Consider the following 13,108-nt stretch of genomic DNA (forward strand, 5'->3'; position numbering starts at 1 on the left):
TTTAAAAAACAAAGCGTCCATTCCATCAAATTCATTCAGTCTTTTGTTGTTGTTGTTCACATAACTCATGTACGCTGTAGTGGCATATAGTCTTTATGTTTTGTTTCCCCCAGTTGTTTTCATTTTGATCATTTCAATCTCTCTTTCCTTCATATTGGTGGTGGTCTCGTATGGCCTGTTAATCCAGCCCTTCGTACTACATTTCATTGCCTAACGAGGGTCTAGCTTTGCTGTATTAAAAAAAAATCCTTCTGGAGGTGTGTGAAAAATAAATCAATTTTATATGGCTTTACCCAGTTGCTATCATCTTGACGTGCAATTCGCATGGGTATCAGCATCTGGTTGCAGATTGGTTAGATCAGGATTCTACCTGTGCAATGCATGTCAATTAAACTAAAGCCAGGCCCAAGCCTCTGTACAAAATGCAAAGCATTAGATTGGGGTTGTTTACCCGGCTTGGCACACTTTAGACCCACCCACCCACCCATCCATCCATCCATCCATTCGTTCGTTCATTCGTTCATTCATTCGTCCATCCGTCCGTCCGTCCGTCCGTCCGTTCGTCCGTCCATCCGTCCGTCCATCCATCCATCCATCCATCCATACATACATCCATCCATCCATCCATCCATCCATCCATCCGTCCATACATACATCCATCCATCCATCCATCTATCCATCCAAACATACATAGATATACATGTATACATACATACATACATACATACATACATACATACATACATACATACATACATACATACATACATACATTAATTCATACATGCATTCACCTCTCCTTCCATCATCCATGCATCCGCCCATATTCATCCATGCAAGCATTCATTCATCAATCCAGCACTCATCAATTCATCCATCCATCCATCCCCTCCCCTCCTCAATCCTCCCCTCCCTCCCTCTATCCACTGCTCTAGCCCTCCCTCCGTCTAGCTTAGCGTTTCTCAACGGGGGCTCTACAGCCCCCCAGGGGGTATTATGGAGCCCTAGAGGTGCATTGAGAAGGGTACAGCTGAGAGGGGGCAGGGCTTAGTTGTCATTGGGAGCATTAGTCCATTAGATTTTTTTTAATACTTAAGGGGGGTGTTGGCAGTTTCATGATGATATCAAGGGGGCGTTGGGAGGCTTAGAATGAGGTGTAGGGGGCGTTTGTTCAAAAAAGGTTGAGAACCACTGTAGGTCTAGCTGCTGATCTTGGTGAGCATCTTGTTGATGGCCTGCTTGACGTGCGTGGTGGAGCTGCGGCGTCGGGTCTTGCCCTGCACGGCCCTCCGCCGCCGCACCTCGCGGCACAGCTCGTGGAAGGCCTCCGCCACGCACCCGCCCTCGTCGGCGCACGCTGAGCACTCGTAGAAGGCGCACGCCATCTCGGCCGCCAGCCGCTCGCCCTCCTCCGTGCCCACCTGGTGGACAAAGTCAAAGTAAAAGTTTCAAAAAAAAGAAACACAGTTGCTTTCCAACACAGGTAACTTATCTGAGTAAAAAGTAGACCAATGCACTTGTCTTAGGATTAGCTGATTCTGCACAGGTTGGATTGAGTTTGTGGTGGGTCCTTGTTAGGTTTCTATTGTTTTTCAGTAATAACACAGTCCATCTCAATAGGTAGATACAATGGAGTAACGGTGTAACAGCTATGTAATATCATGTGCCACTGTTGTAATTTACACCACAAAAGTACTTTTACTGTTACTTGTTACGTAAGAAAACGTATGAATATAACTAGACACGACAATCAGATGAGGTTTACAATTGACTTTCGCGAAAGGAGAGAGAGTGAGAGGCCTGGACAACATTGTCCTCACTAGGCATCTTTCGTCTCTCTGTCTCTCCTCCCACAAAGGTTGCTTTTTAATGTTAACACAGGGATGGAAAATCATAGTACAGCACATTGTTTCTCATCAGAGGCAACATTTTAAATGTAGCATTTCTAGGCTAGAGTAGCAGAGTGTAATACAAAAGTAACAGACAGAATGAAACAGCATATAATGAAACAAATAAGAAAGATTATAATTATTTCTACACCACCTGCCGCGCGTGCTCCAAGTCCGCCTTGTTGCCCACCAGCACCAGGGGCACGTTTTTGGGCTTCTTGACCTCCTCGAGGAGGCCGCGCAGAGGGGCCACGTCCTCGAAGCTGCCCCGGTCCGTGATGTCGTAGACGATGATGAAGCCGTCGCCCCAGCGCATGTGGCCCTCCTTCTGGAGCAGGTCCTCCTGGTGGGGGGGGAGAGAGAGAGAGAGAGAGAGAGAGAGAGAGAGAGAGAGAGAGAGAGAGAGAGAGAGAGAGAGAGAGAGAGAGAGAGAGAAGGGGGGGGAGAGGTAGAGAGAGAGAGAAAGACAGAGACAGAGGCAGAGAGACAGAGACACAGAGAGAGAGAGAGAGAGAGAGAGAGAGTGTTATGCAGGGCTTACACTGCGATTTTTGGCCCGATTCTGCCAATTTGGGTCGATTTCTCGCTCAATCGGAGGTCAGTTGTGAATCTCGCATCATGTAGTGCACATGGGATAACAACAAACGATTTCATCTCACTCACAACCAGTTTGCAGTCTGCAATTGTATAGTTGCAAGAAAATCCAAACTGAAATCCTGGTGGCCCCTTGTGAGTGAATCGCACAGTTGGAGCAGTGCTATGACCCGATTTCACATACCCATGCACAAAAGGGCACAAATTGCCAGGGCAGTGAGTTACACTCTTGAGTGCATCCTCGCCTCTCCACCTCAGGAGTGTGTTTTCCTTCCGAGTTTTTGTCATCTGCAGTTCCGGAAAAGAAGCCTGTCGTGTCGTGCAGTGTGAGCATTCTGGTCCCATTCTGCCTACAGGTTCGTATAGTGTGAGGACATGAGTCGTGAGATTTGACACTTTAAAGACTACAATGTCCTTGTATATTGTGAGCAGGAGCTGAATAGCCGTGATTGAAAATTTCGCACAGTTTAAGCTCGGCATTAGTGTAAACAATTCCCTAGGATTGGTGATCCCGGTGTGAGGGACCCCAGTGATGGGTGAAGCATTGATGATGGGGCACACTGGATGGGAGAAGCATGATGGGCTGTTGCGTGAGGGACACCATGAGTGTGTGAACCGCACGGGTGCGCTTCCCGAAGGGGAAGGCAGTGTGATGGAGTGACCATCACTAGGGTTGTGGGTGTGTTCTGACTGCCATGCCAACGAGTCTGGCTCTTTGGTGTAGCGGTCAGAGCCCCAGTTTTCTACCCCAGGAGGTCCAGGATCGAGTCCCGGCTGGGCAACTCTTCTCCCCTTCACTACACACAGGAAGAGGAGGGGAGAGAGAGGGAGAGAGGAAAAGGAACATTGATGGGGAGAGAGATGAAAGGAGGGTGAAGGACCGAGGTGGAGTTACAGAGGCAGAGAGATGTACGTATTGACCTCACCATAACAAGTCAAGTCAAGTCAAGTTTATTTATAAAGCACATTTCATATGGCTTACATAGACTCAATGTGCTGTAAGATTAAAAGGAGGAAAAGTAGAAAATTTAAAAACAGCACTAAAACTGAGTAAAAATATAAACATATATAATAATAGGTAGAAATAAAAAAAAAAAAAAAACCCATTGCAATGATAAGACCTTTTAAACACCAAACACTAGACTAGACACATAGTCTGCAAGGGCCCAAAGCAAAATAAATAGAATAAAAGTAAAATCAAAGTAAAAAATAAAACACATAAAAACCCTTAGGAAATAAAACAATATCAATAAAAATCAACTCAACCAAAAGCTTGTGTAAATAAAAACGTTTTAAGACCCTTTTTAAAAGCGGGAGTAGAAGTCACTGACCTTAGTTCTAGGGGGAGGGAATTCCAAAGGGTAGGGGCACAATAACTAAAAGCACCATGTGCAGTGTTGGTGTTAATTTTGGGGACGCATAAAAGACCTTTATTTGATGTTCTCAATGAACGGGTAGGATGGTATGGAGGGATGATGTCAGAGATGTAGGTAGGGGCCAAGCCATTTACTGCTTTAAAAGTGATCAGAAGTATTTTAAAATGTATTCTTTGTTGTACAGGCAGCCAGTGAAGAGATTTCAGAATTGGGGTGATGTGTCCAAATTTGGATGTTCTTGTCAGTATTCTGGCAGCTGTATTCTGAATGAGTTGGAGTTTGTTGAGTGCCTGTTTAGTGAGCCCGGCATATAGGGAGTTGCAGTAATCAAGGCGGCTGGAGATAAAAGCATGAACTAACTTTTCAGAGTCCTGAGGAGACGAGAGGCCACGTACTTTAGTAATATTTCGCAGATGGTAAAATGCCGTCTTAGTGATAACAGATATATGTTTGTTAAAATTAAGATCTGTATCAAGGGTCACACCCAAATTTCTGACATCATCACAAGGTATTACCTGAAGGGGGGCTAAAAACGTACAAAGATGTTCTCTACGAGCCTTGGGGCCTACAACTAAAATCTCTGTCTTGCTGTCGTTTAACAATAAAAAATTCTGACCCATCCAGTTTTTGATGTCTGAGACACAACTTATTAGGTCATTTACTGGACTGGGGTCGTCAGGGGAAAAAGAAATGTACAACTGGGTATCATCTGCATAGGAGTGATATGAAAGACCATGGTGCCGGATGATATGCCCAAGTGGTAGCATATATAAATTAAAAAGCAGAGGGCCCAGGATTGATCCCTGAGGTATCCCATGAGAGGTATCCATAGAGTCAGAGAAGAAATTGTTAATAGTGACAGAGAAGGATCTCCCATTTAAATAAGAAGTGATCCAGGCAAGGGCACTACCGCAAATGCCGATTTGATCTTGTAGTCGTTGGATTAAAATCGTATGATCCACAGTGTCAAACGCAGCACTTAAGTCTAGAAGAACCAGAACAGATACTTTATGGTTATCAGTGGCCATTTCAAGATCATTGACAACTCTGATCAAAGCAGTCTCTGTACTATGATTCACACGGAATCCAGATTGGTAGGCATCGAAAAGGGAGTTGTGGGACAGATAAGAGTAAAGCTGCTTGTAGGCAACCTTCTCAAGGATTTTACCTAAAAATGGTAAGTTTGAAATGGGCCTATAACTCTCAAAAGCTAAGGGATCAAGGGTATGTTTCTTTAACAGAGGAGTAACCAATGCATGTTTAAGACAGGAAGGGAAAGTACCAGAGAGGAGTGATGAATTAACAATATTTAAAATGTCAGTAGCTAAACAGCTGAAGACCTCTTTGAGCAATTTAGTAGGTATAGGGTCAAGGGAGCAGGTAGCACACAGGTCAAAATGCTTCATTGTTTTTGTTTACAATATAGTTCAGTTCATAGGGTTCACATGGCTTTGACTTGAGTTAACATTTCACATTTTGCACAAAACTTCAGAGAGCAATAAACTTTTAGGATAAGCTATTTCTCCTCATTGTTTTAGACAGGATATTGTATAATAATTATGTGTTCATATATTCACCAACTGGGCAATTGGAAACAATATTCAAGTCATAAAAACATGAAAAATTACTTTTTCAAAGAGGAAGAGACGGCAAAAGAAGACTAGAAAAACATCTAAATTCAGTTCAATTGGGCCCCAAAGAGAAGTTTATTTTCTTATACTATTCCCATGTTTTTGTAGGCAGCCAATTGGAATAATGATGTGTTGATCACAGCGCAGATGCTTTGATCCACTGTAACTTTGAACTTTGGAATAACAATAAATGGTATTTGAATTACAATAAAATTGTTTTAAAGGGAGAGCAGTAAAATAATTTATGTACACAGTTCAGAGAAGTACTGCCACCACAACTGACCCTAGATCAATTATTACAAAACCCAGAAATGTTCACTGGCAGTTGGAGAATACAAATCCCATGAGCCTTTTTAGAAAATCAATATTGTGCAACAAAGACAATCAGAAGTCTATTCATGACTCGGCAAAACTCCCTAACTCTGCCATGTTTGCATAACAATGTGCCAACAAACAGTAAAAAAAACAACACAATCCTAATTTCTGACCAAGCAGTCAGACATATAGGCCCACTTTATAATATATATATATATATATGAACAATGTCTATTGAATGTCCGTAGACTGCTCTCCTGTCTGCTGAACTACACTAAGGATTTGTTGAACAGTCTCTACATTTAGGTCTACATTTAATTGTGTGGTCTTCCTGTGTTCACTGGTACAATACAGTACAGTAGAGGCCATGCTGAGACTCTGATGAAGACATGCTAAGAAAGTTTAAAAAGATGAGGCGCACACAAGGCTCAAGTTAAAAATGTATATTGTGGCCGAAAAGTTAGCAAAGTAAGTCATTAGGACAAAACTGGAGCTACAGACGTTTCGGACCTAGTCCTTTTTCAATCTCTCCAGTAGCTAGTATTTTTAACTGGAGACATTATTATAATTTCTCCAGTTGGCGCAGATGGCAACCTTTTTGGCTTCCCTTTACTCTGATGAAGACGCCATGGCGAAACATTAGCACTTGCACCTTTATAAATAAAAAAACAAATATCCATGCCAAGCTGCTCCAGTGATCCTCCTTCTTTAGAGACAGTGCTCCCTTTTGTCAGGGTCCAATGAAAATTCTTGATGCAGAAATGAAGTTCTCAAAAAGCATCCACAACAAGCGCACCGTGTTGCTTATTCAGTTTCTGTCTTCGCCTCCAGAAGCCTGTGCTACTTGAACGCTGGTACTGCTAAACAGTACCAGCAAAATAAACTTCAGCAAAATAAACTGCATTTACAGTATGTCCTTGTATGCATTCCTGTGCTCAGGCACATAGTGCCAGACACAATTTACATTGCTTGCCTGACATTCACGGGAGGTCTTTGAAGGCTGCCATGCAAAGTGACCATCAAGGACACATGCAGCAACACAAGAGTTCAGTGTTGAGATGTTGAGACAATGAGATGTTGCCAGGAGAAGGTGGTGGCCGCAAACCAACAACCTTTCAGCAGTTGGGAGACTCCTCTACCTACTCCTCGACTCCTTCACTGATAGGGCTTTCGGGGCCGACCAGAAAGGAGCTGGTGCCGGTGCCCGCACCAGTTACGTTTGTCACTAAAGTGCTTATCTGCGAACCACCCGTGTGCATATCGGGCTCTGAACTTTTTCCGTAGGCCTACGTGACTCTGTTACCTGGATGAACCTGCTGACGGCCACGTTGCAGTCATGGTTTGCGGAGAAAAACCTAGTATTTTGCGGTTCGCATTGTGAACCAACTTTCCGGTTTGCGAACGCTAATATCTGTGCTGTGAACACGATAGCCGGTTCGTGATTAGGTACGGTGCGGGAACGGGCTCCAGCACGGTTTTCAGTCGACCTGAACGCGCCTTCAGAGTGAGAGAGAGAATAAGAGAGAGAAACTGCCTTCACCTTTAAGGCCACTTAAGGCCATGTCCGAAATGTTTAACTGTTTTTGTTTATGAACCAACAACCTTTCAGCTGCTGGCAGATTCCTCTACCTACTCCTCCACTCCTCCATTGAGACAGAGAAACAGATGGATAAGAAGCTGGACTGAGAGTTACAGAAAGGCAGATTGAGTTTCCATCGCTATAACACCAAGGTTACGTACTGTACGTCCGAAATCTGAAATGTTTTTTTGTTCATGAACCAACAACCTTTCATCTATTGGCAAGCTGCTACAGTACTCCTCCTGTACTCCTCCATTGAGAGAGGGAGAGAGGGAGAGGGAGAGAGAGAGAGAGAGAGAGAGAGAGAGAGAGAGAGAGAGAGAGAGAGAGAGAGAGAGAGAGAGAGATGAATATGAAGAGGGACAGAAAGAAAGAGAAAAACTACCTTTCAGCGGCTGGCAGCCTTCTCTACCTACTCCAGCTGTACTCCTCCACTGTCATGCCGCTTCAGTGACCTCGCATACAAGGACAAGCTGGATTGAGAATGTGAAAGCCCCGTCATGTACCGGTATATTCCTTAACATCACAGTTTTTCCGGTAACACTTAACTTAAAGCCCATTCTATAGTGCATTATGAGCGTATTTATATAATGAATTATAATAGAGTAGAGAGTAGACTATAATTTATTGATCCAGAGGGAATTATAATGTGCATCATAATTAGTCACAATGCATTATGGCTACACTCATAATACTTCATGATGTATTATATCAACAGTTATAACTATACATCTAGCTTAGACTAGGACTTGTTTAACATGAGCTTAAAGTTTTCAAATCAAGTTGACATCCACCATTAGCGTGTTGGTCAGAGAGGCAGACAAACTGGATTGAGAAAGTGAAAAACTTGTGTGGAGCTAAGTAAAAACACTAGAGATGCACCCATAACGATACTGGTATAGACTACTCATACTCATACTCGTCAAACACTTGCTAATATCAGGCACTGCCTTTACAGGAAACAATGCAGCATCTCATCACAATCCATTGATTTAAAGCATCATGGGAAAAAGCTATCATACATTTATTAACATCTAAATCTACATGGAAATGGAAGATAAAACAAATATCACAGGTGGAAAACGATTGGACATAGGACACTGATGCTGGGTTTGTGTTGTTTTCTCTTGTGTCGTTGCGTAGCAACGAGCATGCATGGAATGACCGTAATTGTTGTGAGGCTCAATAAACTGTGTACATGATAGAGGAATAAAGTCATTCAGAATAAAGAAAACGGAATAAACCACCCACTTTATACTAGATAAACGAAAGAAGAATTCATTTTTATTCTGAATTACATTGAGTTCATCGGAAATTAAATGTCCAGTGTAAACTTACTGAGTTTTTCAGACTCGACTCATATAAATCAAGATAGAGTATTTACAACACTGTGGAGAGTCTAAATACTCTACAATGGAGTGAAAAGTCAGGACAAAATTATACAGGTAGCCAGAGTAATTTCAACTCTCTACAGCCCTTCATGTTTGCACAATATTGAGAAGAATTAACCTATGCAACACTGACCAAAAAGGAAAATTAGCACTACTTTTCTGAGTGGGACCAAATGTCATCTACGTGGAGTTAATTTCAACTCTTTATGAGCTATATTAACACTGGTATATTGACTGTCCAGTAGGGCATATTGAGTGACCAGTAGGGCACTAGGAGTGTAAATCAGTGAATCAGCGGGTGTGTGTATGTGTGTGTGTGTGTGTGTGTGTGTGTGTGTGTGTGTGTGTGTGTGTGTGTGTGTGTGTGTGTGTGTGTGTGTGTGTGTGTGTGTGTGCGCGCGTGTGTGAGGGGGAAAGACGGGTGTTTTTCACAGCCGATAAGCCGAGTGTTTGAACTTGGTATTTACTGGCCCGTAAATGCCACAGCCTCAGCGTCGAAGGCATCAACTGTCTTCTGAGGTCTTCGCACAGGATCTGTCTTTCTTAATCTGTCTTTCTTTCCAATCCCTCTGCTCTCTCTCTCTCTCCTTCTGTCTCTCTCATCCATCCATAATCTCTCTTTCCAACTCCCAGTCTCTCATTCACTCTCTCAAAATACCCAAGTCTATTTCTCTCTGTCTCTTTCTTCTTCTCTTCTTTCACTATCCCATCATCAACTTTCTTTCCCAACCCTCTCTTTCTCTCTTCCCGACTCTCTTCTTGTTCTTCTTCTTCTTTGGTTTTTAACTTTCATGCCCTCTCTCTTTATTCCAGCTCTCTCTCAGCTTTTATCTCTCATCCCAGTCCTTCTCTTTTAATCTACCTCTCATTCTCTCTATCTTTCTCTTTCCGTTTTTTTCTTCTTCTCTGTCCTCCTCTCAGCCGCACGCACACACGCATGCACACTCTGTTTCTTTCTCAACACTTACACCCTCTCTCTTTCTCTTATTCCAGCTCTCTCTCAGCCTCTCTCCCTCATCCCAGTCATCCTCTTTTCCCTTAATCTCTTCTCTCTATCTTTCTCTTTCCTTTCTTTTTCTTCTCTCTCCTCCTCTCAGCCACCCGCACGGAACCCATGCACACTCTGTTTCTCTCTCAACACTTAGTGGGAACCAGCTCTCTCTCAGCCTTTTCTCCCTCATCCCAGTCCCTCTCTTTTCTCTAATCTACCGCTCCTTCTCTCTATCTTTCTCTTTCCGTTCTCTATCCTCCTCTCAGCCACACGCACGGTACGCATGCACACTCTGTTTCTCTCTCAACACTTAGTGGGAACCTGAGAAGCTGGTGTTTTGACAGAGGTGTCTGGAACCACTCGATTCCTCACCAAAGCAAAGCAGCGAGCGAGCCCTGCCAGCGCTCAAAATAGCCCTTCGCCTTCGCTCCAGCGTAATGAAAGAGGGATGACTTGGCTGGAGGTGTCACAATGCAACGCCTGGCAGCCCAGAGAAGAAGAAAGACAAAAACGATGAAAAAAGCAAAGTAGAGAGAGAGAGAGAGAGAGAGAGAGAGAGAGAGAGAGAGAGAGAGAGAGAGAGAGAGAGAGAGAGAGAGAGAGAGAGAGAGAGAGATTTGTGGTGGGAGAGAGAGTATCAAGGTGACAGACAGAGTTGGAAGAAAAAAGAAAGAAAGAAAGAACGACAGACAGAAAGAAAGAAAGAAAGACTGACAGAAAGAAAGAAAGAAAGAAAGAGAAAGAAAAAAAGAACACCATCACACCCCAGTTGAAAAGGGGAGAGGAAGAGGTACAGAATAGGAGTGTGTTGTGCTTCTCAGAGGCAGGGACGCTGACAGCTTTCCCTGGGCCCAGGACAAAGTCATCTGAAAGGGGCCCCTACCCAATAGATACCATGTAATGGGGACACAATTCTAGGCTCCCCATCTCCCTGGGCCCAGGACAAAAAAAAACAGTTGTCCCCTGTCAGCGGGCCTGCTCAGAGGCCTCGTGGTTTTGCCCTCAGTTGCTCCCTAGTTGTGGTATTCATTTTAGATTCAGTATTAATGTTTACAGTCACATCTCTAAGGTAATGAACACTCCAAACATGTATGTCATCTCATAGTCATGTTGTGTGTGTGAGTCTGTGTGCGTCAGTGTGTGTGTGTGTGTGTGTGTGTGTGTGTGTGTGTGTGTGTGTGTGTGTGTGTGTGTGTGTGTGTGTGTGTGTGTGTGTGTGTGTGTGTGTGTGTGTGTGTGTGTGTGTGTGTGTGTGGTGTGAGACGGTTCATCCTTGCCTAAATATACAGATCTCTCACGCATATTCAACTGGTCTGAGCGCTATGAGGGAATTTATTTGAATAACCCCAGATCACAGACACTGTGAAGAGAAGAGAGGAAAAATGAAAAAAAAGAATGAAATGAAAACAAATGAAAATGAAAATGAAGAAGTGTGGAAAGTTGGGGGAATGCTTTTCGAATGGTGTCATTGCGATTATTATTAATAAATTGCAAAACCAGGCAGCCACGGCCAAATGGTTAGGGTAGTCTGTCTTGGAATCGGAAGATTTCATGTTCGAATTCCACACACTGATGATGGCTTAAGAGCCGAAACGCGTCTGCTTGTGGACATGGTGGTAATCTATGAATAAATAATGAGACATAGCTTGTGAGTGCAGATTTTTCTTCTTTTTTTTATGGAATTTTCGAATTCCATACCATATGTGGCTGAAGAGCCCTGGAGCAAGGCAACCAACCTCACATTGCCCCAGAGACTGTAAACAAATCCCCATGATATATGTAATGCTTTGGGATGAAAGTTTCACCTTAGTGTAATTCAATGCAAGTGTAATGTTATGCAATCCTGTCAGACCAGGATGGAAGTGTCCAAAGGAAATGATGTCAGAGGGAGTGATGTCAGAGGATATGATGTCATTTTTCTTGCTTTCGTTTACCTGTCCTGCTGTGTCCAGGATCTCCATGGAGACGACCTCGTCGTCGATGTTGGCCTGGTGGCGATAGGTGGATTCTGGGGTAGAAGAAGAGACATAGTATATTCGATTAGATTAAATTAGATCAGATTAGATTACAGTACATTACAGTATATGACATTGCATGGCATGGTGCATTTCTAATTTTCCTCCTGAATGAGGAAACACTTAAGCCATTTGGCCCATTTTCACACTTGGTCACACGTCCAGGCATTAAAGCGAACTAGCGCAAATGTGAATGACCCAGAGCAGATCCAGACCAGTCAGAAGTGAACCGTACTGAGACCTTTGTTGACGTGGTCTTAGTACAGTTTGCTAAAGAGTCCTGACAAGTTACTTGTGACTATGTGTAATCACTTAAGGTGTAGGTAATGAAGAAAACCACTGAACTCCCAATTAAGCCATTTTATTGCGTGACGTTTCGGGCCAACCTGGCCCTTCCTCAGTCTAAAAAAAGGGTTAGTCTGAGGAAGGGCCAGGTTGGCCCTAGTCTGAGGAAGGGCCAGGTTGGCCTGAAACGTGGCTTAAATGGGAGTTCATCAGTGTGCGGTTTTCTTCATTACCTATGGCAGGGGTATTCAATTAAATGTTAACGAGGGCCAGTTTTTCATATTCCTCCCAGTAAAGGGGCCGAACGTATGTATTATGGTTGCCGACTGTCAATAAAAAAAATATGGGAGATTTCATTCAAATGGAGGGTCTGGGGGTCCTCCCCCAGAACGTTTTGCATTTCTTAGATGTAATTTCCTGCACTTTAGCATCCTGTGTCCCGTTTCAGTACGATAACGGAACCCATACTCTTATCTCTAAATTCCGAAAACGATTCTGTATTTCAAGGGGCTTGTGGGGGGCGAGAACCTTGCTGTCCAAGGGCCACATCTGGCCCCAGGGCCGCCATTTGAATAGCCCTGACCTATGGATTAACTTTTTTGAACCTACATCCGAAAGCAGTCACTGGATGTGCAGGAGATTCGATTGGGATACTTAATCACTTAAGGTGAGCTCCTAAAGACTGAGTGTGATAAAAAAGAGGGCTGAATTACCAGAAAGAGCAGACCATTCTTTTTGTAATACTCACAATATGAACAAAAGCAGAACTGAATCCTTTTGATGTCAGTTTACTTCTTGGTCCGCTTACAGTATTTCCCAATTGGTTTTGTACATTTCTCGAATCTCTCTCGCAATTTGCAAAACATAATATTCATTCTCAAAACAGCTTTAACAAATGGCAAAACACGGTGGATAACCTGCAAAACAGAGTCTCTTGCTCAAAACCCTTATTTGTCATTCAAAACCCAAGTTTTTGTGTCAGTGAACGTATCAGCGCCAGCAGAATGGTTAGTCATTGTGTCATAGTGTATGGACAAGCTAG

General features: G+C 43.3%; 1 protein-coding gene across 1 annotated transcript in view; it reads right to left on the reverse strand.

Annotated features, from left to right (window-relative positions):
• Positions 1 to 570: 570 nt before the first annotated feature.
• The window catches only part of rerg (RAS-like, estrogen-regulated, growth inhibitor), a 123,265-nt gene continuing 110,727 nt past the window's right edge, over positions 571 to 13,108 (reverse strand). Inside the window, exons 4-6 of the mRNA XM_063217947.1 lie at positions 11,701 to 11,774; positions 2,044 to 2,232; positions 571 to 1,421 (exon numbers count right to left, since the gene is read on the reverse strand). Coding sequence (XP_063074017.1) covers positions 1,200 to 1,421; positions 2,044 to 2,232; positions 11,701 to 11,774 — 485 coding nt within the window. The 3' untranslated portion in view covers positions 571 to 1,199. The remainder of the gene's footprint in view (positions 1,422 to 2,043; positions 2,233 to 11,700; positions 11,775 to 13,108) is intronic.

Source organism: Engraulis encrasicolus, chromosome 15 (assembly GCF_034702125.1).
Source record: "Engraulis encrasicolus isolate BLACKSEA-1 chromosome 15, IST_EnEncr_1.0, whole genome shotgun sequence".
Lineage (NCBI taxonomy): Eukaryota > Metazoa > Chordata > Actinopteri > Clupeiformes > Engraulidae > Engraulis > Engraulis encrasicolus.